The sequence below is a fragment of the Carya illinoinensis genome, chromosome 9 (assembly GCF_018687715.1).
Source record: "Carya illinoinensis cultivar Pawnee chromosome 9, C.illinoinensisPawnee_v1, whole genome shotgun sequence".
NCBI classification, from domain to species: domain Eukaryota; kingdom Viridiplantae; phylum Streptophyta; class Magnoliopsida; order Fagales; family Juglandaceae; genus Carya; species Carya illinoinensis.
The window spans coordinates 33367436-33394344 of NC_056760.1; the positions used below are offsets into that span (position 1 = coordinate 33367436).

The 26909-nt window shown below is 38.6% G+C and overlaps 1 protein-coding gene across 1 annotated transcript; it reads left to right on the top strand.

Moving 5' to 3' along the window:
• The first annotated feature begins 10141 nt into the window (after window positions 1-10141).
• LOC122275083 lies at window positions 10142-11824 on the top strand. The gene is made up of 2 exons (XM_043084022.1): window positions 10142-10580; window positions 11135-11824. Exons 1-2 carry the CDS (start codon window positions 10245-10247, stop codon window positions 11399-11401), a joined length of 603 nt encoding a protein of 200 aa, XP_042939956.1. The 5' UTR covers window positions 10142-10244; the 3' UTR covers window positions 11402-11824.
• Window positions 11825-26909: the final 15085 nt, after the last annotated feature.

The following is a 26909-nucleotide window of genomic DNA, read 5'->3' on the forward strand; positions in this document are numbered from 1 at the left end:
GCGATCATTAAACTCTTTCTTGAAGAGCTGCCAAGTCACAGCGGTGAAAGATCCCAATTCTGATTTCAGCATTACCCTCTTGGTATCCCACCAATCAGAAGCGGTGCCTTGCAACAGATAGCTGGCGTAGAGTACTTGTTGCGCCTCGGTGCAACCACACACCTCAAAAGTTCTTTCCAAGTCTTTGATCCATTTTTCAGCTTGAAGTGGATCCTCTTCTCCAGTGAAGTGTGGAGTTCTATGCGCCAGAAAGCGCTCATAAGTGCATCCAGCTTGCACCATGCCACTAGGCCCTCCTGGGTATAGCCAAGGCCCACCCTGATGTGGCCAAGGACCTCCTAGTTGTGGCCAAAGCCCTCCTTGTTGTGGACAAGACCCTCCTTGTTGTGGCCAGGGACCCCCTTGTTGTGGTCAAGGTCCTCCTTGTTGTGGTCAGGGCCCTGTCTACTGTGGCCTAAAATTCTGCTGCATAAACTCTGTCATCTGTCGTATTGCTTGGACTATGGAGTCATCTCTTGATGTATCGTCCCGTGGCTCCTAAGTAGATTTCCTTGGTCTCACCATTTTTCCTATCACCACAACCTTTGACCCCCTTTAAGAAAACAAAAACAAATAAAACCAACAACAAAAAAACAAAACCCAAAAACCAACACCACATAACAAGAAACAAAAAGAAACCAGCTTGCAAAAACATAACTAAATAAATAAAAACAAGCAAACAAAGCTCAAACAAATAAAACAAATAAAACAAATCAAATAGCATTAACATAACTTTTAAAACATGACTTTAAAAACATTCTGATACTACCTACGGGACATGTGGTTTTACCCAGAGCCAAACCGCTCTGATACCACCTGTGACGCCCCCAAATCCCCATGCACAGACATGGGAAAATCAAGACATCCGGATGATGATATCACGGGTCACCACCCTATCGACGTGTACCAAGTGTGTGGATAAGCAACGAATGTGCACGAGAAACACGCAGCGAAAAGCAAAGTCAATAACTAAGTACCATAATTTTTTCTTAGTTTAATACAAAGCTGTTCAAAACATACATAATAAAATATTATAAAACACAAATATTATTTCAAAGCCAAATACAAAACATAAACTCCACTCAGAACTCCGGCGGAACCGCATCCTCAAGCTCAGCCTCATTCTCCTCCTCGAACTCTGCACCAAAATCTACGGAACCAAAAATGGTGCCGCAAGTAAGTAAAATCCAAACACCACTAGATAAAAACATATAAAAGTCAAACAATATGCATGAAAGGAAAACCAATGCACACGTCTCGTAAAACCATATTTTTCCACGCACGCCAAAAACTCATTTGGCCCAAAAAAACATATCGCTTAAAACCAAACCTCGCCATTATCCCAGATAATGGCCCAAACCACCATTTTCCCAGAAAATGGATCAAAAGCCTCAAAACCAAAGCTCACCATTTTCCTAGAGAATGGCCCATATCCGAAAACCATAAAATCCATCCAATTATGCATGCACCATGATCTCCCTTAGGGATCATCCGCATACCCTGGCTCTGTGCCACACCCCAGGTAACGACTACGCATGTGACACCTAAACGAGCAATGCCCAGACTCACGCCCCGAGCGTACCTGGCCAAGCCATCCTCTAGTCCCCGCCACTCTAAGGACCACGGAGTCGACACGACAGCGTTACCATATCGTGCGATCCGGTCGTCGCCCTGTGACAACCGAGAGGATGTCACTCAGTATTATCCACTCCCGAGTGACCAGAGGAGCTCCACCGAGATAATAACTCATCCCGGCTTGGGCTCGTGAGACACACGCACCCAAAAACCATTTACGCCAATAAAACGGGATTTTCTCGATTAAAATAAAATGCACAAAAATGCAATATGCAATGCATGCCTCATGACACGAATAACCAACCAAATCACAAAAAAACATAACCAAGCACTCCATCCTCAAACCATCCGACCCCCGAACTCCTCGGACTCAATCCGGAATCAACCAACCAGCAGATAAATATTTATTGTATGAGAAAAATAAATTTAAATCTAAATGTAGAGTTTGGAAAATACTTACAGCGCTATATGGTATTTTTAGAAAGCACGCGGCGTTGCAAAAAGCGGAAGAAAAGCAACGTAACAGTGAAATTTCACTATGGCTATGGGTTGTAAAATACCCACTTTTGAACGGAGACAAAACAAAGCTCAGGATTGATAGGGAATAGCCTAAGGATGTTTATGAAACTAATGGAAGTGGAGTTTGGCCGTGGGTGGCAGCGACAACGGCGGAGGAAGGCCAAAATATCCAAATCGGAAAGTTAGCTCATGGGTGCTGCTCCGGTGACGGAAAGAGGCTGGAAATGGGTGGGTTAGGACGGCAAGGAGTAGGTGATGAAGTGGTGAAGAGGTGGTGGCCGGAGGTGGAGCGACGGCGGCAAATCGGAGCCAAAATCATGTGGCTTGAAGGTGGTTTTCCGACTAAACAGCGGCTCCGTTGGCGGTGGAAATTTGTGGGGTGGTTCACCGGAGGGAGGGGAAGAGATTGGTGGAAATTTGTGGGGTGGTGGTGGTGTGCCGCACGGTGGCCGGCGGCAGTGGGTCTGGGCAGCTGGACGAAACGACATGAGGGAGAGGAGAAAGAGTGTCGCGTGGGAGAGAGAACTGGGGAGGAGAAAAAAGAAAGAAAAAAAGGAAAGAAAGAGAAGAAAAAAAGAGAAAGAAGAAAAAAAAGACAAGAGAAAAAGAAAAGATGAGGAAAAGAAATGAGGTCCAGTCCTCACTCCGAAAACCAAAACAGATCCGCCGAAAACGATTTTAAAAACCGTAAAATGACTAAAAAAATAAAACACAACATCAAATAAATTAAACCAATTTGAAACACAATTATTTAAAATTAAACCACTATATTAATTAAATTAAAAATAACCATTCAGTAAAAATACACGTAAAAGCGGGTCATCACAGTTAATGTGGAAAGATGATTTTGATTTGTCTATTGTGAATTTCTCTAAACATTATGTGCATGCTAAATTTCATGGTGCTGATGGGGAGAATTGTTTGTTAATGGGTGTATATGGTCATTTTGACCCTAGTAAACGTCCGGAGATATGGCAGTTAATTGAGGGTCTGGGTCGTGGCGTTGGGTTGCTGTAGTTAGTGTTTGGGGATTTTAACAAGATTTTATTTCATTCTGAGAAATGTGGGGGTAGAAGTAGAAGTGAGAAACAATTAAAGGATTTTAGGGATGTGTTAGCAGTGTGCTGTCTTAGAGACTTGGGGTTTCGTGGGGTGCCTTACACATGGTGTAATGGGAGGGAAGGGGACTAATTAGGGAACGATTAGATCGTTTTCTTGCAAACTCTGTGTGGTGTGATTTGTTTCCGAATATGAGAGTGCATCATGGGGTAGCTGCTTACTCGAATCGTGTTCCTATATGCTGGGTTTCAAAGGGAGGTTTTTCAAGGGTTCATCACAAAAAATTGTTTCGGTTTGAGGCTATGTGGGTGGGGGAGAAAGAGTGTGCAAAGGTCATTGAAAGGGCTTGGAATAGGTTGGATGGGTCCCATTCTCTTAACCAAGTAATGGGCTCCATAGCTAGATGTGCTTCTGACTTGGGTAGATGGAACCAACAATTTTTTGGGAATGTGCAAAAGGAGTTGTCTAGTGCTAAAGAGAGGCTAAGATTATTGCAAGAGGCTGATCCATTGAGGTTCTCTCATACAAAACAAAAAAAAAGCTAGAGATGATGTTCACAAGTGGCTTGAAAGGATGAAGTCATGCGGAAACAGTGGTAACGGGTTCAGTGGCTCAGAGAGGGAGATAGTAACTCAAGGTTTTTTCACTCAAAAGCTTCAACACGCAAAAAGAAGATTTCTATATTTCAATTACAAGACGACTCCGATAGCTGGAAGAGAGGATCTCAGTTGGATGAATTAGTGGTGGACTACTTCAACAAGTTGTTTATTGTTGCAGATCAGGTCGAAATGGATGAGGTTCTTTCAGGGATTGAGGTTCGAGTGACTGAGGAGATGAATAGGGACTTGATGAGACCATATGTAGCTGAAGAAGTTGAAGCTGCTGTTAAACAAATACATCCATCAAAGGCTCCAGGACTGGATGGGATGTCTCCAATTTTTTATGAAAAGTATTGGAATGCGATTGGTAAGTCTATAAATGAGTCAGTGCTTTTGGCATTGAATACTGGAGAGTTTCCCAGGGATTTGAATCGTACTTTCATAACTCTAATTCCTAAAAAATCTGGTCAGACTAAAGTGGCAGATTTTAGACTCATTAGCCTTTGCAATGTGCTTTACAAGATTTTGTCTAAAGTCATTGCAACTAGTCTAAAACAAGTACTGCCATTGGTTATTTCCGAGACCCAATCTGCTTTTGTGTCTAGTAGTCAAATTTCAAATAATGTTATGATAGCTTATGAGTTGTTACATTCTTTTAGGAACAAGAGGAAGGGTAGAAAGTGTTTTATGTCGCTCAAACTTGATTTTAGTAAGGCATACGATAAAGTGGAGTGGCTATTTTTAGAGAAAATGATGGAGGCTCTTGGCTTTGCTAGAGGTTAGTCTTATTATGAATTGTGTCAAAACAGCTTCTTTCTCTGTTTTGGTAAATGGGAGTCCTAAAGGGCATATTATTCCAAGTAGAGATATTAGGCAGGGGGATCCTTTGTCCCCCTACTTATTTCTCTTCTGTACCGAAGGCCTTATTAGCTTGTTAAAAAGATCGAATAGAAGGGAGGGTGTGGAGGGGGTGAGAATTTGTAGAGTGGCCCTGAGAGTTAGTCATTTGCTGTTTGTTGATGATAGTGTGATTTTTGGTAAGGTGAATGTAGAGACTACTGCAAAAATTCAATCTTTATTGAGTTCCTATGAGAGAGCATTTGGGCAATGCATTAATAAAGAGAAGAGTTCCATGGTTTTTAGTAGGAATGTTAATGAAGACCTAAGGGCTCAGACTATGCAGCTGTGGGGGGTAGTCATATTCAAGAATTTGAGAAGTATTTGGGTCTCTCACCTATGGTTGGTAGGTCAAAGAAACAAGCTTTTACTATAATTAAACAAAGGATGTGGCAGAAACTTCAATTGTAGAAGGGTAACTTGTTGTCACAATGGGGGAAAGAGGTGCTAATAAAGGCTGTAACTTTATCCATTTCAACTTATGCTATGAGTTGTTTCCTATTTCCTAAATCTCTTTGCACTGAGTTAGAGAGTATGATGGCTCGGTTTTGGTGGGGAAATCAATCACAAGAAAGAAAAATTCATTGGGTTAGTTGGGAGCATTTGTGTGTTTCTAAGTTTCAAAGTGGGATGGGTTTTAAAGACTTAAGGCTGTTTAATTTAGCCCTTTTAGCAAAACAAGGTTGGAGACTCTTGAAAAACGAGAACTCACTATTGTTCAGCATCTATAAGGCGAAGTATTTCCCCACTACCAGTTTCTTTGAGGCTAAAGTTGATGTATGTTCTTTTGAGATTTGGAAGGGTATTTGAGAAGCTCGCTAATTTTTAAAGAAAGGCTGCAGATGGCAGGTGGGAAATGGAAGAAATGTCAGAGTTTTCAAAGATCCTTGGATTCCAGGATGTGATCAACTAGCTATCCAGCTTTTAGTTGACGAAGATATGCGCGTAGAGTCTTTGATAGACGAGAGGACAAGATGGTAGAATATTCAGCAGTTAAGAGCTCTATTCAATCCAAATGTGGTGAGGCAAATTTTGAAGTTGAATGTGTGTTTAGAGGCAGAATATTCAGTTTTCTGGGAATATGGGAGAAATAGAGTTTATTCAATTAGAAGTGCATATAGGATGTTTCAAAATAATGGAGTACAGATACTTGGTGAAAGTTCCAGAAAAATAGCTGCTTCAGCTTTTTGGAAATCATTGTGGCATTTGAAATTACCAAGAAAATGAAACTTTTTGCTTGGAAAGCCTGTTTGGAGAAATTGCCTCCATATAGAAACTTAAAGAGAAAGCACACTATTGATAATGATGCATGTTTGTTCTGTGGGTGGGAAGGAGAAGATGCTACTCATGCTGTATTTTATTGTCCGAATGTGAAGAAGATTCACAAGGAGCAGGTTCATCTATACAGAAATGTTGATTCTAAGAAGAGTTTTTAGGATTTGGCAAATATGACTCGGGATAGAGTTTTGGAAGAGGAGTTGGCTAATTTTATTGCAATTGCATGGGCATGTTGGCATAGAAGGAATAAGTTTATATATGACCAGACTCTTCTGGGCATACGGTGGGTGGTTAATAAGGCTCTATCTTTGAAAGTAGAGTACAAACAGATTCAAGTTTTTGATGCTTCTCAGAATCGGAGTAAGAGAGTAGTATCTTAGAACTCTCCTCCACTAGGTTACTTAAAGTTGAATGTGGATGGGGCAGCTTTCTATGATCAACAAATAGCTGGGATAGGAGTGATTCTTCGATATCATCGGGGAGAGGTTCTAGCTTAATGCAGTAAAGTGGAAAGGGAGGTTGTGTCCTTTGAATTTATTGAAGTTATAACAATGCTAAGCGGAATACAAATGTGTGCTCAATGGGGTGTTCCAAAACTTATTCTTGAAACTGATTGCTTGCTGCTAGTGAATGTTTTGAATAATCTGGCTGACTATATTACAGATTTTGATTTTCTACTTCAAGATATTCGAAGAATGTTCAATTGCTTTCAGGAAATTCAAGTCTTGCATGTTAATAGGCTCGGCAATACTGCTGCACATCAGATGGCACGCCATGCTTGGAAAATTCGGGATATAGAAGTTTGGTTGAATTACTGTCCTTCGTTTGTAAGAAAAGTCATTTAGCTTGACAAAAGCAATTTGATGTAAGGACTTCTTTGTTTCAATGAATGAATTGTTGGTTATAAATATAAATAAATCTTCAGGCAAAAGAAATTAAGCATCAGCATTAACATACCTGATCCGATAGTTTCTTCTTGACCTGTTTGAATGCTCAGACGGACATGATCGGTAGCACTAGCACATGAAATGTGTATACCTTCCCCTATCAAAACAAAAAATGAGAACAAAAGCCAAAAAATAATATGGCAGTACTTTTAATATATACAATTGATAGAACTGTTCTGTTGAGTGAAACAAGAATTTATTTATTAATTTTATTTATAAGTAAGAGGTAAATTTTATTAAAGAGAAAGAAATAGGCAAAACCTATGTACATAGGATGAAGTATATAAAAGAAAGCTGAAACAAGAAAATTAATAAATAAATCTTCGGCACATGCATGCGGCGGATATTATATGCAACAACTGTAATGTATAATCTTGATTCTTAACAAATAAAGTTTCAGTTTTTGTGACTTTCTTTATATAATTTATATATACAAGTAGTGGAGTTGAGTTTTAATTTAAACGGGTTATAGTGTTTATAAATAGTGCAAAATTAAAAATTAATACCTAAGTCTTCATGGGTTAATTATATATCTTAATAAACGAAAATCAATGCAAATGAATGGACATGATATATCTAATATAATGATATACTTGCAATAATGTTATATATGGTTCTTTAGAACTTGTTTTAATCGAACGATACGTAATTATGTCAAATTTAAAATTAAAATATGCTAATTATGCAAATTAGTTTTGATAATGTTGTACTTTTACATTAATTGAATGTAAAATGAATTGTAAATTAGTTGTATGAATATATTAATTCATTTAGGGTCAAGATGATGAATTTACGATCATTTTATAATCCTACTATTGTTGATGTTGCATGCACTGTTAGATTGATTGGTTGTAAAATAAGTGACAAAAAAAAAAATAACTAAGAGGAAATTAAGGAGAAATACTGGTACTAACAGTGATTGTAGATCCATCATTTCCAGAACACGAGCTGATTTCCAGTCTCGAATGCGTTAGTCAGATTAGCCAATGCGGACAGAGGAGAAGCATCTATATTTTATGGCTCCAAGGCAAAAGCCAAACGAGGACATTCCTCCATTATATCCAAAGCCATATCTTGCATCATCATCATCATGTGTTGTTGTACCACAGTTCATGAACAGTAAAAATGAGATAATTATATATGAATAATTCTATTTAGCATCTTTACACACGACTCTTCTTTTAATTTTTTTTCTTTTTTTACATAACAAATATGTGGTGTATAGATGATGATCAGTAAAATAAATTAATTAATTGTTCATGAATAAAATAAAATAAAATTTTAAAATATATATTGTGTATAGTGTGGAATGATTTCTAATTATATTGCCAATAATGAATGCTTAAAAGAAAACAAGTACACTAGCATCTTGTTACCTATATCGTGATAGATAGAACGAGTAAGAAGTTGACAACCCCGGCAGCCTTTTTCTGCCATTAGAATTTTGAACGGAGTGTGAGAATAGAGATAGCGAGCTAATTTTTTTCCCCATATCGCATAGCCATAACAACGGGAAGGTCCATGCAATCTGCAATGCTCACCAACTCCTTGTTCTTTCTAACTAGGCACTCTACCATCCTGAAATCATGGATGTATTTTGTTAAGTATGTTTGGATTACGATTTAACTATTTTGGATATTATAAATTTGGTGTATAGTATTGCTCAAAAAAAATTATCTGCTGTGAATATTGCATAATACTATATGCTTGTTAGGAATATTACATCTTATATGTCATGAACGAGGACAAGTAACCTTGTGTCGAATGTCTCGACATTTTAAATGTCTGTTCGATCCCAAGCGAAATCTTGAAACATCAAAAGCAGTGTCAAGAGAATCAGCTACCTCATCTACGAGGAGACATGTGGTGTTCTCAAGATATTTCTCGAAAACGTTATCCGCAACGACGTGACATATATAGAGCATGCTTGTAGGAAGACGGTGACAACCATGGATATGGTTTATGTGCTCAAGAGGCAGGGGAGGACCTTGTATGGGTTCGGTGATTGATTTGGTTTGCTATTATGCTCTTTCAGACCTGTAAATCGGTTAATTATCAATGTACTAGTCATAGGTTCTGGTCTAGAGTTCTTGCTTATGTAGTTGGGTTTTTGCTTGTAGCGAAAACCTCTTAGCCTTTGGTTCAACTTATGCTGAATTCCTCTCGAACTATTTTTTGGAAAAAATAAAAAAAAATAATAATAAAAAAATAAAAACTAATCTTTATCGGTAATTTGCTCGTTGAGATTCTTGTATTTCTATATCAATACCCAGATCGAAAGTTCTTAGTCCTCGAAGTGTCTGCATTAATGGTTTGCTCATTAGTATTTGAATTGGACAATTATTTGAAAGATGATTATATTCATACGGCATGGAACAACATTCTAAAACTTCTTTGCGGTTTCTTATCCGATCTTATTGGTTTGTTCAAACTACAACATATGAGAGCGGCGGAGGAGTTGAAGAAAATGAGGGAATTGAAGAAAATGAGAAAACGAGAATGCCAAGTACGTGTTTAAAGACAAATGAGAAAGAGTTTTGCTACATATAAATATAGTCGCGCACTAATCTGTATACCAATATTGATTTATTCATACTTAAAATTTAAATTAATACTGTTTTCAATAAAATCTACTTTTTGACCAATCACATCACATTAGTGTACAGATTAGTACACAATTATACTTACAATTATATTTTTCCAATAAGAAAATGGCAGTTGAATTCTCAATTATACAAATGCCCCTTGACATATATCATCTTTCGGTGCGCAATGGTACATGAAACTGCTTGTAGCTAGCAAAACTGTTATAATAGTCTAACTTAATTGTATATATGAGAATGGTTGAATTAGGAAGAGTTTCCAGATTATATGAGAGTTTTTTACAAAAGTTTTTGAGATTTTTTTTTTCTTTTGTAAAAGTAGAGAATTTTGTATAAAATATATTTTGGATAACAATCTTTTAAAATATATTTTGTGTTAGAGTATGTTAAAGATATAGTTAAATTTCAAAAATAACTTGAATATATAATATTAGAGTTATTTTTTGTGATTTTTATATATTATTTTAGAGTTACTTTTTGTATTTTTTTATGTAAATCTAAAAAAATGATTGGACGAAAATATTTCAAAGAATTTTTTTTTTTTTTTAAGTATATGAAGATGTTTGTATTGAAATTAGAAAAAAATATGACGAAAAATTTTAAAACCTTTTTAAAGTTGGTCCAGTCTTTCTTTCCAGACATACATGTCAAGTGTCAACAATGGTTTCCAGAAAGAAAGTCCTTGAGAAACAGTAGCGTGCTTCGTAAGTCCACTTCAACCAGATCGAATGGCATCGGCAATCCCTCAACCACTGTGGCCACTGTTTCGCCAGCACAGATCAAGTAGAAGATTCCTCATCTCCCTAAATCCTCCACAAAAATGCACCGCGAGAAAGAAGAGCAACAATGTTTCTAGTTGTCTTCCTAGACTCCCCGATCTCCGTCTTCGTCACTATAATCCTTCTCATCTTCCTCTCCCGCTTTGCCCTTCTCTTCTTCTTCCTCGTCCTCCTCTTCATTCTCTGCTCCAACCTCGTTCACCTCCTTTTCGTCATTCTCTGCCCCTCATGAAAACCTATCAGGCTGCAGCTCAGGACTCGACCACCCAGCCCTCAACCAAAACGGTACATACCCATCTCGCTCTACCTTTATCTTTTGTTAGTAATAATGTGTTATAGTTGTCTCTCTAAGATTTTCAATCATATCGGTGTAATGGGTGGCTGTGAGGTACGCTAATTAATGATAATTGGCTGTCCCTCTAGCTTTACAGTCATATTTTGAGTAATGGGGCTCTTGATTCATTCGGTAATTCATGATTATGAGCTTTTCTGGACTCTTCTAGGTTTTCCAGTTCGTCAGAACTGGGTAATGGGTCACCGTGAAATATGAATTAACTAATAATTGGTTCTAATTAGCTGTTTTGCTGGGTTTTTCCATGATTTATGTGCAATTTTCACTCTAAACTCGTTAATAGTAGTGTTTTATTTGGCGTTTGCATAGGTCTTTAGTCTTACGGAAATGGTGGGTTGCTCTGTATTAAATTGATACTAAGTGACAATGGGTTTTGATTCAGTCATGTTTTTTAGTAGTGTTTCTCTCTTTATTCATCGGTCACGGCCTGGTTATAATTTGTAACTTCCCAAATAGTGTTTAACGAATTTTGGGTTTTGAAGTACAGGTGAGGGTGGCGATAAGGGGAAGGGTGCAGGGGGTGTTCTACAGAAAATGGACGGTGGATAATGCTAACCAACTGGGGCTTAAAGGTTGGGTGCGGAACAAGAGGGATGGCTCTGTGGAAGCTCTGTTCTCTGGGAGCCATGAAGCTGTGCAGGAGATGGAGCAAAGGTGTCGCCGGGGACCAGCAGATGCACTGGTTACTGGCCTTGATGTTTTTCCCTGCAGTGATGATCCCGGCTCTGGATTTGAGCTCAAGCCAACAGTGTGATCAAGCCATGTAAAAGCATTTCCCCCTTGTTGCTAAGCTAGGATGTATAGCATAGTATTTTCTATATTCGAAAATATGCTTCAAGACTCTATTTAACCAACATATATGAAGTCAATATTGTTGAATGTTAGGCATCTGCATATTATAGAGTGATGATAGGGATGCTAAAAAAACTATGATACGTTCAATTATAGGCTTTCGTCGTCATTTAGGTTGATGACAAGTGTAATTTGTGATAGCGGCCAATTAAGCACCCCGCAACCAAATTCAGAGGTTGGTTAGTGTGATACATGTAGCCGGCCATGTCAATTGTTACTCTTTTCTTGTAAATTTATGGTACCCCTAGCATTCATCTTTTATTATGCCATCTGATTGTACCAATCAAAATAAAATTATGTCACCTGACTGTGGATTTGGTGTCCCTTCAATCGTCTTTGGTAGATGAGTATTTAGTTCGCCCAGTATTTTGTTTAAATTGGAAATTGCTTGTACATGACTATTGCCCCTTGCAATTCATCTTTCATATAAATTATATTTGGTTGAGTAGTTGCTTTGCTATCGAGGAAGCGTATGTTGATAGATACAACAGAATACTTTATCTCAAAACTTCTTGTCTTACCTCATATGCATGGAAAAGCATTTGTTGGGCGAAGGATATTTTGGCAGAGGGTTGTATATGGAGCGTAGGCAATGGTGAAAGTAATCAAATCTGGTAGGATAATTGGCTGCCCTCTTTTACACAATAGAAGGTTCCGTGTCCCCATGTAAAATACTGCAGCCAAATACTATGATCAATGAACCGATTGAGATGGAAACATATAGTTGGAAAGCAGAGATTATTATAAATATCCTCTTCCCTTTTGAATTTGAACTTATTTTAAAGATTCCTCTAAGCCCTCCCCCTAGAGCAGTGTAGACCAATTAGCATGGGGAGGAAACAGGAGGGTGAGTTCTCGGTGAAAAGTACCTACTTAAAGCCTATAGTTAAGGAAGCAAGAAGACAGCTGAAAGTTCTAAGAGTGGTGAAAAACCAGTATTTTGGATCCAACTTTGGAACTGGAACATAACAAAGAAAGTCAGGTACTTTGCTTGGAAGGTCTGTTCTGAAACACTGCCAACTAAGCACAACCTGTATAAGAGAGGCGTCCTCTCTGTTTCCAAGAACCCATATCACTGTTTCTACTTCTGCAGTTCCTGATAACGATAATGGTGATTATGATCAACTGAAAGCTAGCTAAGGAAGGCAACTCTGTATATGTAGCTTCATTGAATTGATAACTCTATTATGGAGTATTTATGACTTAGGTATTTGAAAATTAAGAAGCTATATAAATAACTAGCACACATGCACGTGTGAGAGTGAGAATGTGTCTATACCTAAGTTGCGATTTGAATGTTGAGATAAAATGAGATGAGATATGAAATCTATAAATAATAGTGAAATGGTTTGAGTTAAGATGTTTTATAGAGTTTTGGAAAAGAAATGAGAAAAAGTTGAATAAAAAAATTATAAAGTTAAAATACTATTAGAATATAAATTTTTATTATAATTTTTTTTTTTTAATTTGAAAAAGTTGAATCTTTTTTTTTTTTTTTTAAAGTTTGAAAAAATTGGAATGATTAGGTAATAATTAGATGAAAAATTTGAAATTTTGAAATGAAAAATATTTGTGTTTGAGTGGTATTTGGATGTTAAGATGAGATGGGTTAAGACCAACTCAACATCCAAACAAGGAATTGATGTTCTTTGGAAAGAAAATGAGATAAAACTAAATGGGATGAGTTATGTTTTTAAACATCCCCAAAGTGTTAGAATTAATCTTCAATTAGGGAGCCCTCCTCCTAAACAAAATAAGAAAGTAATGTATATAAATACAATATTAAAGTTTTAGTGAAACGCAGTGGATGAAATGGGACAAGCTAAGCCAAGGTAAAAATAAAGGCGGCTTGGATTTGAGAGATTTCAAAAGTTTTAATGTAGCCATGCTGACCAAACAAGGGTGGTGGATACTTCAGTCACCCCATTCCCTGCCTACTCAAATCCTAAAACAGAAATACTTTCCTAATGGGGAGTTCTTAGAAGCTAAATTGGGTTATAGGCCATCCTATGTATGGAGGAGTATCATGAGTGGGATTGAGGTACTGAAAGAAGGACTAGTTTGGAGAATTGGAAATGGTAGACAAGTTAGAATCTGGGAGGACAAGTGGATCCCTAAGGCCCACACATTCAGAATCCAATCCACCAGAGGGGAACATGCAACACAGATGATGGTGTCAGAATTAATTGATGAAGATTTGAGAAGTTGGAATGAACCACTTCTGGCTAGGCTCTTTTCGGCCCAAGAAGTTGACATAATCAAATCGATTCCACTAAGCATGGGGGGTAGAGAAGATCAACTAGTCTGGCACTACACCAAAAATAGCCTTTTCTCTATTAGGCGTGCATATTTCTTACACAGGGCTATGCTAACAAGATCCACAGGAGAAACATCCAATGACAAGCTGGAAGATGGGTTTTGGAAAGGAATATGGAAACTTCCAATTCCTAGTGCAGTTAGAAGCTTCATGTGGAGAGCTTGCAATGAAGCCTTGCCAACAATGGTAAACCTGATGAGGAGGAAGATAGTTGAAAACAGCAGGTGTCCTATCTGTCTAATGGAACCTAAATCTTCAGAACATGTTCTATGGAGCTGTAGGGCTGCTAAAGATATATGGAGCCAAGGCAGTCGACAAATCCAGAAAATGAGTACCCTTTGCTCATCCTTCAAAGAGGTTTGGGAACACTTGAGTAAGAATCTGCAGGAGAGCAGTCTCAAGGAAGTGGCAGTGATTGCAAGATTAATCTGGGCCAGAAGAAATGATTTCATTTTTGGCAAAGGTTTCATGGACCCGAATCAAATAGTCAACAAAGCCAGGAGAGAGCTTGAGTTGTTCCAACATGTTCAGAGACAACACGAAGGTGGTCTGCAAAGAACCAAGGACCAGATTACTGCTAAGTGGCATAGACCCCCAATAGGTTGGTATAAAATGAACTGGGATGCAGCTATAAGCGAGGCTAAGGGTCAGGTTGGCATGGGGGGCATAATCAGAAACAGTGATGGTCAGGTGATGGCTACCATACAAGCTCAAAGACAGCTGAAGCTGGAGGCTTTCAGTGGTGAAGCATATGCAATGATGATGTGTGTAAGTTTTTGCAGAGAAGTTGGGGTAAACTAGTTCATACTTGAGGGTGATGCCTTGCCGGTTGTGAAGTTACTAAATGAACCACAGAAAGATTGGAGTTGTGGAGGCCTTATAATTGAGGAAGCAAAGATGCTGTTGTTCAATTTTGCAGAGTGGCAGGCAGATCATACAAAGAGGGGAGGCAACAAAGCAGCCCATGGATTGGCACAAGAAGCTTTATCTCAGTTCTGCTTGGCCACTGAGAATTCTCAGATGAGAATTTTGAGTTTTAAGATTAAATATTAAAATATTATATTTTAATATTATTATTGTATTGGGATTTTAAAAAGTTAAGAAAAAGTTAAATTGTTTATTATATTTTGTATGGGGATTTGAAAAAGTTATAATGATGAGATGATAATTATTATGTTTGAGATGAGAATTTTAGTGAGGATGTGTATGTTTTTGAAGAAATTCCTTTTTGTATTCAACAAGTTGTAATCTAGAAATGTTGTAAGGATTTCTTAAAATAATGAAAGTAACTTATCTTTTAAAAAAAAAAAAGTGATATATAGGTTTCGGAATTTTGAGAACTTGTTAGTTATGAACATGAAATAGTGATGGAGATACAATAAGGACCAACCACTTGCCACCTTGAGGTTGATCGAGTTTTTGGCAAATCCCTTAATTTTAGATATGAGACTTGTTGGCAAATTCTTTAATTTTAGAGGATGAGTCAAATCCCTTAATTATAGAGGATGAGACAAATTCCTTGATTTTAGGGATGAGGAATTGGAGGAAATGACCAAGTTGTTACTTATAAAAATTAAGAATTTTACCAATTTGTTAATTAGTAGATTTATTTCATTAATTTAGGGATTGTTTCCCTTAGATTTAGGAGTTTGAATTATTTGGGATTGAAATCTAGATTGGGGGAGGGCTAGCCGAACCCTAGATATATTTATTTCGGATTTGTATTATATTTTTATTATGCTATTTTTCAATAAAAGTTTAAACACTTGTTGCCGAGAATTAAGTGCTAACCCAAGTTAGTTTTGATTTTTATACTCCAACCAATTCAGATCTTAGTGTTGTCCCAAGGTAACCCTTGATTCATCCATCCAACACGATCGTAAACACCTAAGCACGAGCGAGGCTTCCATCATTAGTGCTTATGTTGAGAGGGGCGTCCAACCCATGGAGAGGAAGCCAAGGGAAAGATCATGGTCGATCGACAACCAACGCATAGGGAGTGGATTGAAAACCTTAAAGCCACTTTGGAGGCACAATAAACCGCCATCAATTAACGGCTTGGAAGGATAGATGAGGTATTCCAACAATTGGTGAACCAAATGAGGGTACCCGAGAATGGAAGTGGAAGGCACTATAGAAGAAGGGCCGAGAGACATCATAGTCCCAAGGGTTCCGTTGGATCTAGAAGAAGCCAACACCATGGGGTGGAGGATTCAGATTCATCTAATAAAGATTCTTCAAACTCTAATGAGGAATCAATCGAGAAAAATGAAAGGGAAGAAGAAAACGGAGATGAAAGAATAGGTGTTTGTAATGGAAGTCGAAGGGGGGGAGCCATCAAATCTAAGATGGACTTTCCCATGTTCAATGGTGATGACCCAAGCACTTGGGTAAGTCGGTCCAAGCAATATTTTTAGTATAATCACATGGAGAGACATGCTAAAGTGTTCTATGCCGCCTACTTCCTTGAGAGGGAGGCTAACCAATGGTGGCAATAGATGAGGAAGACCTATAGAGCTCAAAGAATGGAATTAAAATGGCGAAAATTTGCCAAGGAGCTGTTGGGGAGGTTCAGGCCAACCAAATATATGGATTACCATGATAATCTCTCAAAGATCATGCAAACCAGATTTTTAAGGGATTATCAAAATGAGTTCGAATACTTGTTTACAAGGGTACACAGGTAGTCGGAAAAAGCCCTCATTGGGACTTTTGTGGGATGCTTGAAAAGGGAATTGGCGGTGGAGGTAAAGATTAAGAAGCCGAAAACCTTGATGCAAGCCTTTGAGGTTGTACGGATTAAGGAGAATCAACTTCAAGATCTGAGGAAGAATAGCCGTTTTGAGGTAAGGAAACTACCCCCAATGATTTCTAAGTTTGGTGCAAACAAAACTTTTAGTAAGGATTGTTCACCAAGAGGCCTTAGTAGAGGTGCATCAAATGGAGTCAAACCACTACCTGCAAGCATCAAGAGGCTATCATGAAAAGAGATGCAACGATGAAAAGAGAATGAACTTTTTTTAAATTGCAATGAGAGGTTCACAATGGGCCACAAATTCAAGGCAAAGTAAATTTTTCTCATTGAGATGGAGTTGGAGGAGGAGGAAGTTAGGAGAGGAAGAACAATGAGCAATTTCCGAAACTTGACCTCGGTCTTGAAGGGGGGAGGACTGATGGAGAAGCAAGAATGACCAACCACTTGCCACCTAAAGGTTGATCGAGTTGTTGGCAAATCCCTTGATTTTAGAGAATGAGTCAAATCCTTTAATTGTAGGGGATGAGGCAAATCCTTTGATTTTAAGGATGAGGCGGATTGGAGGAAGTGACCAAATTGTTGCTTCTAAAAATTAGGAATTTTACCAATTTGTTAATTAGTATATTTATTTCATTAATTTTAGGGATTGTTTCTTTTAGATTTAGGAGTTTGAATTATTTTGGATTGAGATCTAGATTGGGAGAGGGCTAGTCAAATCCTAACTCTATTTATTTCGATTTTGCATTATTTTTTCAATATGATGTTTTTTAATAAAAGTTTAAACACTTGTTACCGAGATTTGAGTACTAACCCGAGTTAGTCTTGATTTTTTTACTTCAACCAATTCAGATCTAGTGTTGCCCCGAAGTAACCCTTGATTCATCTATCCAACACGACCGTAAATACCTAAGCGCGAGCGAGGCTTCCATCAAATAGGCGTGGTTGTGATATCCCCTTTTTACGTGTATTTTCACTGAAAGGGTTTTTAATTTAATTAATATAGCAGTTCTTTTATTTTAAATTATTATATTTTAAATTGGTTTTATTTTATTTGATGTGGTGTTTAATTTATTTTAGTCGTTTTATGTTTTTAAAATCGTTTCTGGTGGATCAGTTTTTGGATTCCGGAAGTGAGGACTGGACCTCATTTCTTTTCTCTCATCTTTTCTTTTTCTCTTTTTTCTTTTTTCTTTTCTTTTTCTTTCCCTTTTTCCTTTTTCTTTCTTTTTCTTTCTTTCTTCTCCTTTTTCCTCTTTCTTCCCGCACACTGCAGCTCCCCTCTTCCTTCCCATCGTCGTCCAGCCCTCTCACCCTACCCATCGCCGTCCGACCGGCGTGTCCGACACAGCCACCACCAATCAACTCCCCTCCGGCCAGCGCACCACCCCACCAAAAATCACCTCCATTCGAGCCGCCTATCACCACCTAGAGCCCCATCTTTCCGCACGGTTTTGTGCCCTTTTTGGCGCCATCGCTCCACCTCCGGCCACCACCTCTTCACAACTTCTTCCCCTATCTCTTGCCGTCCTAACCCACCCATTTTCGGCCCCAATCCGTTGCTGAAGCAGCTCTCATAAGTTCAACTCCGATTTGGCCTTTTTCCGCTTCCACCACCGTTTCCATCACCACCCACGGCCAAAGCTCACTTCCTTTACCTTCATAAACATCTCAAGGCCATTCCCTATCAATTTAGTGTCTTGGTTTGTCCCCATTCAAAAGTGGGTAATTTACTACCCATGGCCACAGTGTAAAATACACTGTTACGTTGCTTTTCCTCCGCCGTTTGCAACGTCGTAAGCTTTCAAAAAATATCTTATAGCGCTGTAAGTATTTTCCAAACTCTACTTTTAGATTTAAATATATTTTTGCTCTTACAATAAATTACTAGATTGGTTGGTTGATTCCGGACTGAGTCCGAGGAGTTCGGGGATCGGATGGATTGAGGACAGAGTTGATTGGTTTGTTGATTTGTGATTGGTTGGTTGTTTTGTGCCTTGAGGTTGCATTTACATGGTGCATGCACGTGCATTTTATTTAAATTGAGAAAATCATGTTTTATTGGCGTAAATGGATTTTCGGGTGCGTGTGTATCACGACCCCAAGCCGAGATGGGGTATTATCTCGGTAGAGCTCTTCTGGTCACTCGGGAGCATAATATACTGAGTGACGTCCCCTAAGTTGTCGCTAGGCGACAACAGGAGCGGGCGTGATAGTAACGCTCTCGTACCGACTTCGTGGCCCTTCGCTGGCGAGAGCTAGAGGATGCTTGGCTATGAATGCGCGGGGCGCGGAACTGGGCATCGCTCGTTTAGGTGTCACACGCGTAGTCGTTACTCACGGTATGGCACAGGAGCCAGGGGTCATCCGCAACACAAGTCACCACCCTATCAACAAGTGCCAAGTGTGTGTACATGTAATAAGTGTGCAAAAGAAAACACACAGCGGATAAACAAAGTCATATAACTAAGTACCAGAATTTTTTTATGTTTAATACAAACCTGTTCAAAACATACATAATAAAATATTACAAGCTACAAATATTGTTTCAAAACCAACTACAAGGCATAAACTCCAAATCAATACTCCGGCAGAGCCGCCTCCTCGACCTCAGCCTCCTCCTCCTCCTCGACCTCTGTATCAAAATCTACGGTACCAAAATGGTGCCGCAGGTAAATAAAGATCCAAATGCCACAAGATAAAAACATATTAAACTCAAATAATATGCATGAAAGAATGCAAATGCACATATCCCATAAAACCACATTTTTCCATACACGCCAAAATCCTATTTTGGCCCAGAACATATCCTTTAAACATAATCTCGTCATTATCCCCAATAATGGCCCAAAAACCAAACCATCAGAGCACTGTAGGCGGGAATCGCATGCGGGGCTCACCACCATCCCTACGCCGTGTGCACCGTAGGCGGGAACCACAGGCAAGATTCTACTGCCGTCCCTGTTTACCACTATTCCTACACATGCTTTTGACTCAAACCAGTCAATCCAATCGTTCACATATACCAAAAACATTTCTCACTTGAAAGCCCAGTTTTCAAGTTCCAACACATGTACATACATGCAATGCACACCTCAAGATACAAAACATTCAACCAATCACAAAAACAACAAAAACCAAACAACTCTATCATCAATCCATCCAACCCCCGAACTCCTCGGATTCAATTTAGAATCAACCAACCAGTCAAATAATTTATTGTAAGAGTAAAAATATATTTAAATCTAAAATAGAGTTTGAAAAATACTTACAACGCTATAAGGTATTTTTCGAATGATCACGACGTTGCAAACGGTGGAGAAAAAGCAACGTAACAGTGTAAAATATACTATGGCCGTGGGTTGTAAAATACCCACTTTCGAACGGGGACAAAGCAAGACTTGAAATTGATAGGGAATGGTCTAGAAATGTTTATGAAGCTAAAGGAAGTGAGTTTTGGCCATGGGTGGCGGTGGAAATGGTGGTGGAAGCGAAAAAATGGGTAGATCAGAGTTGAGCTCATGGGAGCTGCTCCGGCAACGGATCGGGGCCGGAAATGAGTGGGTTAGGACGGTAAGAGGTAGGGGATGAAATGGTGAAGAGGTGGTGGCCGGAGGTCGAGCGATGGCCCCGAAAATGGCCCAAACCTGTCCGGCTTAGATGTGCTCTAGGTGGTTAACGGCGGCACAGATGGGGCTGGTTTTTGGTGGGGTGGTGCACCGTCAGGAGGGGAGTTGACCGGTGGGGGCGGTGCCGGCCACATCGCCGGCAAGCGGCGGGTCTGGGCTACACAACTGGATGGCGACGGGAAAGAGGTAGAGAGAGCAGGTCGCGCGTGGGAGGAAGGAGGAAGAAGAAAGAAAAGAAGAAAAAAAGAAAAGAAGGAAAAGGAAAAGAAAATGAAAAGAGAAAAAGAAAAAGAGAAAAGAAAAAGAAAAGATGAGGGAAAAGAAATGAGGTCCAATCCTCATCTCCAGAGTCCAAAAACTGATCCGATGAAAACAATTTTAAAAATCATAAAACGACTAAAATAAATTAAACACCACATCAAACTAAAATAAAACCAATTAAAATACAATAATTTAAAATAAAAGAATCAATATATTAATTAAATTAAAATACTCCTTCAGTAAAAATACACGTAAAAACAGGATGTCCCATAAAAGATCATAAGTTGGACAGATTTTTTTTTTACCTAATTCTACTGAATCTGTTCTATGTGCAGTCAAGAATAATATTTAAGGAGTATAATAATAATATTTTGAATGGGTAGCAGCTTATACTTATTCAACTACTAAACATAAATGTGTTTAGCTTTTAAGCCTTTTATCTAGATGTTATTTTTGCATTTGGTTCAAATCCTTTTGTTTTTTTCTGCTTGTGGAAGTCTTTAGTCTCGTCAACCATCTTCCATTTCTTTTATCCCTAATTATACACTTGATTTTGTTATCCTTTATACACTTGATTTTGTTCTCCTATAGTCCCGTAGAATGGTAGAGGGCATGACCTTTAAAAGCTCCCACTGATATTGTCACCATGTCCCATCTTCAGTGTTTAGAAAAAATAAATAATAAAACGATAAGTGATTGTTTACCCAAAATTCTAGTATGTAATAGGCTGCATGTGAATCAGGGGACCATCACTTTGTCCACCACATTGATAATTTACCTATTGTATTCGTGGGTGGTGATGGGATTCCTCTGAGCGTAAGGAATATATAATGAGTAGCTAGCTTTATATCTTAAAGCTAATAAAAACTCCCCATAAATAATTAATACATGATTTTGCACCTGCCCTTCTACCTCAAGCAAAGACCCTCATGGCTGCTTTCTCCATCTCAAGCTAACTTTCTCACACGCTCTTGAAAGTTTGCTGAAATCTGCACAAACGCACGCGAATCAAATGGCTATATTAGACCAAGAAGTCATAATAATCTGCCGCCATTCTCTTAATTAGGAACCTGCCCTTTGAATAACAATAGGTTCTTTTCATTAATATTGCTTGAAATTCCAGATTCAGTGTAGGTAGCATGCATGTGTACATGAGGTTGTTGCATATTCAGTAAGATATGCACTTATAAGCCCCATTGAGAGTTGCTATTATAATGTCAAGTGCTGCCATCTAGTTGGAAGGACCCATGGATAGTAATAGTCTTATTTTTTATACACTAATTGGGTATATTGCAACTTTTTCCTAAATCCTATCATTTTCAATATGCAAGAGTCATTGTCGAGGTAGCTATAGCCTGGCCACCTGCATGCATGTCCTCCGGAAAAGAGCCATTGCCTAGGCATTACACTTCTGGATCCATAGAAACTCTCGTGACACTCTCTCTGTGGCTCTAACAGTCTCCTATATATAATCTCCGTATATATATAATAATCCCTAAACAGAAAATCACAAAGAAAGAAAATCACAAAAAGATTTGAGATCATGATCAATGCAAACAAATAACTATATGCTAGATTAATATATATATATATATATATAGTCCCAGCTTACCTACTATACTAAGCTAATTCATCAATTTGTCATCTGATACTAATATTTTCTTGATATTATTATATATGATTAATGGAATCACATACGCTTCAATTAATATATATTATATGGTCAATATATATAAATAATATTTATAGTCGTGAAGTGCGCAAGCTCTGTGTAAGTTGAAACTTGTCAATGTATAGTTATGATATAAAGGTTCTTTACTGCTTTATTTGAACTAAATATAAAGTGATGGTCTTTTTTGTAACTTTTTTTTTTTATGGTGGTTAATATAAATCTAAAACCTCATGATTTATTTTTTGTTTATGTTTTTTACAGGATTGAACCAAGATATCAAGAAATATATAGCAAAAACATTTCAGAAGCTGTCAAAGATCGATAGAATCAAAGTTCAACCCATATAGAAAAAATTTCACTTGTAAATTTATATTCCATTGTGATGTGTTGGATGGTATGGTGTAAAACTTAAAACATTGGCAGTGGTGAATTTCAAATATGTACTTTTGAGGTTATCTGAATGATGTTATAAGCAAACATAAATTTCTTCAAATATAATATTTATTAATTTATTAACAATTAAGTACCTGTCATAAAATAAATAACTATCAGGGAAAAAACAACATACGAACTAAAAAAGTATGCTGAGATTTCAAGCATTTCCGGCGAAAATAGTCAGCCAAAATAAAATTTTTGGCCAATTCCAATAGCCCAGCAACTATTTCCGGCTAAAAATTGTAGCTGCAACAACTTATTTCTAGCAAACATAAACCGCCGCAATAAAATTGACTATTCCAAGAAGATAGTAGTTATTTCCGGCTCTAGAAAAGTAGCCGCTAATATATATTTCTGGCGAAAAATGTATGGCTGGAAATAAAATTGGCAATGGATGATGGATCTTGGAAAATTTTTTTGCGACAAATTTTTTGACATTGGCGGCTATTATTATTGTCGGAAATAATGTGTATTTTTAGCTATTCTAAAAGTAGCCGAAAAAACACATACTTGGCTCTTTAATAGCGGCTCTTGGCAAATATATATAGTCGGTAATAGTTAATAGTGGTGAAATTCGGTATTATTTCCGGTGACTTGGGTCGCCAGAAATGTGTTGGGAGCTGTTCTGACACAGAGACGATTCTAAATAAAGGAGGGACGAAATTTAACGTGGTTCGGCAATTGCCTACGTCCATAGCTGCTGTAATTTCACTATAAAATGATTTTTACAGAAATCTCTCTCTCACCCACTTTGATACACTTCTCTGCTACACACACAGCACTCTCTATTTTCTCTGCTCTTTTTTGCTGCACACTCCACACACTTAAGCTCTCCTATTTATAGGAGAGCAGATCAGTACATTGCAGCAATTTGCTGCATGATTCATGGGGAGGTGGGGAGGTGCCTAACAATACAAAGGAGCAAATGGTGCAACGGTGCATTCGGTGTCTTTCGGTGCACTGTTCACTGTTTTTGTCTCCACCTGCAACAATCTCCCACTTGGAGACAAATGAGTCTACATATCTTTATAGCAACTATCACAGCAACTTCAAGTCATCCCTTTAAGTACGAAGTCCAACTGAAGCTATACACAGCTTCAGTTTGTCAGCAGTAACTACTTTTGTGAACATGTCTGCAGGATTCTCTGTTCCTCGAATCTTCTCAAGTATCAGCTGTCCACTATCGAGAAGAGATCGGATAAAATGGTATCGCAACTGTATGTGTTTTGTTCCGGAATGAAAGGCTGGATTATTTGCAAGAAAAATAGCACTCTGACTATCACTGTGCAGAATGCCTTTTTTATTCTTCTTTCCCAATTCCTCCAAGAATGACTGCAACCAAACCATTTCCTTCCCTGCTTCAGTTATAGCAACGTATTCTGCTTCTGTAGTTGAGAGAGCAACAATCTTCTGTAACTTAGAAGCCCACGATACAGCTGTACCACCCAGCGTATACACAAATCCAGTAGTACTTTTTCTGCTGTCAACGTCACCTGCTAAATCAGCATCTACATATCCCTGTAGTTTTAAACCTGCTTTTGTAAAGCATAGTGACGTATCTGAAGAGCCTTGTAGATATCTTAAAATCCAATTGACTGCTTCCCAATGCTGCTTTCCTGGATTACTCATGTACCTGCTCACAGCTCTCACTGCTTGTGCAATGTCTGGCCTTGTACAGACCATGGCGTACATAAGACTACCAATAGCAGATGCATAGGGTATTCTGTTCATGCATTCTTGCTCTTCCTTCGTCTTTGACGATTGATCCTTAGTTAGTCGAAAGTGACTAGCTAAGGGTGTGCTCACTGGTTTCGCCTTGTCCATGTTAAACCTTCTGAGCACCTTCTTCACATACTCCTCCTGCGAGAGCTTGAGAGTATCATTAGACCTGTCTCTAATAATTCTCATACCAAGGATTTGTTTTGCAGCACCCAAATCCTTCATCTCAAACCGCTTTGACAACTGCTTCTTCAGTTCATTGATTTCCTCGATGCTTGACCCTGCAACGAGCATATCATCCACATACAATAGTAGGATAATATAAGACTTGTCAAAGTTCTTCATATAGCAACAATGGTCAGCCTGCAGTCTTGTAAATCCATTACTGCACATGAAGTTGTCAAACTTCCGGTACCATTGTCGTGGAGCTTGTTTTAGGCCATACAAGCTCTTCTTCAGTTTGCAAACTAGATTCTCTTTTCCCTTCACTGAGAATCCTTGTGGCTGGTGCATATAGATGTCTTCCTCCAAATCACCATGAAGGAATGCAGTCTTCACATCTAACTGCTCAAGATGTAGATTCTCTGCAGCCACAATTGCCAACACTAGCCTGATCGTTGTCAATTTTACAACTGGAGAGAAAATGTCTGTGTAGTCGACACCTTCTTTTTGTTGAAACCCCTTCACGACCATTCTGGCTTTGTAGCGCTTGCTACCATTGTGTTCTTCTTTAATTCTGTACACCCATTTATTGTGCAAAGCCTTCTTGCCTTTTGGAAGCTTAGTTAGCTCCCATGTCTGATTTGACATCAGTGACTCCATCTCATCTTGCATGGCTTTCTCCCACTTGATCGAATCTTCAATTCGTAGAGCTTCATCATAACTTTCCGGTTCACCACTATCTGTTAGCAAGATGTAGTATAGAGATGGTGAGAACCGCTGTGGTGGCCTAATTGTTCTTGAAGATCTTCGAGTAGCAGTGAGTGGTGTACGTTGTTCGATCTGTGTATCATCATTTTCTTGATCCTTGTTCTGATCAGTGTTGACTCGAGTAACATCAAAGTCAACAACCTCAAGTTTCTTTGGCTGTTCCTCAGATTCAGCTTGTGACTTAGCTTTGTACAGAATCTGCTCATTAAGTATCACATTTCTACTTCTGATGATTTTGCGATTTTTATCATCCCTAAATCGATAGCCAAATTCTTCATCACCATAACCGATGAAAAAACATTTTCTAGATTTGGCTTCTAACTTGTTACGATCAGTAGAATCTATGTGAACATATGATAAACAGCCAAAAACTTTCAAATGGGAAAGATTTACCTTCTTTCCGCTCCAGACTTCCTCTGGTAGATCTAACTTTAAGGGAACTGAAGGTCCCCGATTAATCAAATAGGCTGCAGTGTTAATTGCATCAGCCCAAAAACATTCAGGCAATCCTGAATTCAGCCTCATGCTTCTGGCACGTTCGTTGAGAGTTCTGTTCATGCTTTCAGCTACGCCATTCTACTGCGGTGTCCCGGGAATAGTCTTCTGAAATCTAATCCCATTTGCAGCACAAAATTCTTTGAACCCTCCGTCGATGTACTCTCCCCCATTGTCTGACCTCAGACATTTTAACTTCAAGCCTGTTTCATTTTCAACTATTGCTTTCCACCTCTTGAAAGTATCAAATGTGTCAGATTTATTTTTCAAAAAATAAACCCATACTTTCCTGCTTGAGTCATCAATAAATGAAACATAGTACCGCGATCCTCCAAGAGAAGCGACTGGGGATGGCCCCCACTAATCTGTGTGCACCAACTCCAACTTTGTAGATTTTGGAGTTCTACCATTTTTCAGGAAACTAACTTTTTTCTGTTTCCCAAAAATGCAACCTTCACACATTTCAAAATCAGTTGATTCCAACTTTGGTAACTTCCCCTTGGATAATAGTACTTTCATTCCTTTCTCACTCATATGACCAAGCCTTTGATGCCATAAGTTGGCATTTGCATCAGCAATTGCAATAGTATCTCTAATACTTGAAGTCATGTATAGAGTACCTGTTTTTGTGCCTCGAGCTACTACCATAGCTCCTTTTGTTATCTTCCACGTGCCACCAGTAAATAGTACCGAATGCCCATCAGCATCAAGTTGTCCTACAGAAATCAGGTTCCTCATGAGTTTGGGAACATGTCGCACCTTCTGTAGCAACCATGCACTTCCATTGGGCAGATTGATTGGTACATCTCCCATGCCTTCGATTTCCAATGCTTCACCATCTGCTAAGTACACCTTCCCGAAATCACCAGTGACATAATTCTGCATGATTTCTCGGTGTGTTGTAGTGTGGAACGAGGCTCCCGAATCTAACACCCAAGATTCAATTTAGTTGTCGACTGAAAGGAGTAAGGCATCTTGGAGATCTTCTGTTGTGGCATTAACAGAGTCATGCTCATTCTTCTTCTTTGCTTCCTTGCAATTATTTTTGAAGTGGCCAATCTTGCCACAATTCCAGCACTGTACTTGTTTTCCGGACCTTGATTTACTTCTGCCTCTTCGGGACTTCGATCTGCCCCGATTTGAACTTCTACTAGCTCCTCTACCTCTCGTCTTGAGGTTTAAGGCAGAACTGGAAGTTGA

Coding starts and splice junctions, on each gene's coding strand:
- LOC122275083 (XM_043084022.1), top strand. CDS start 10,245: ATGGCATCGGCAATCCCTCAACCACTGTGGCCACTGTTTCGCCAGCAC. Junction 10,581..11,134: donor CCCAGCCCTCAACCAAAACG/GTACATACCCAT, acceptor TTTGAAGTACAG/GTGAGGGTGGCGATAAGGGG.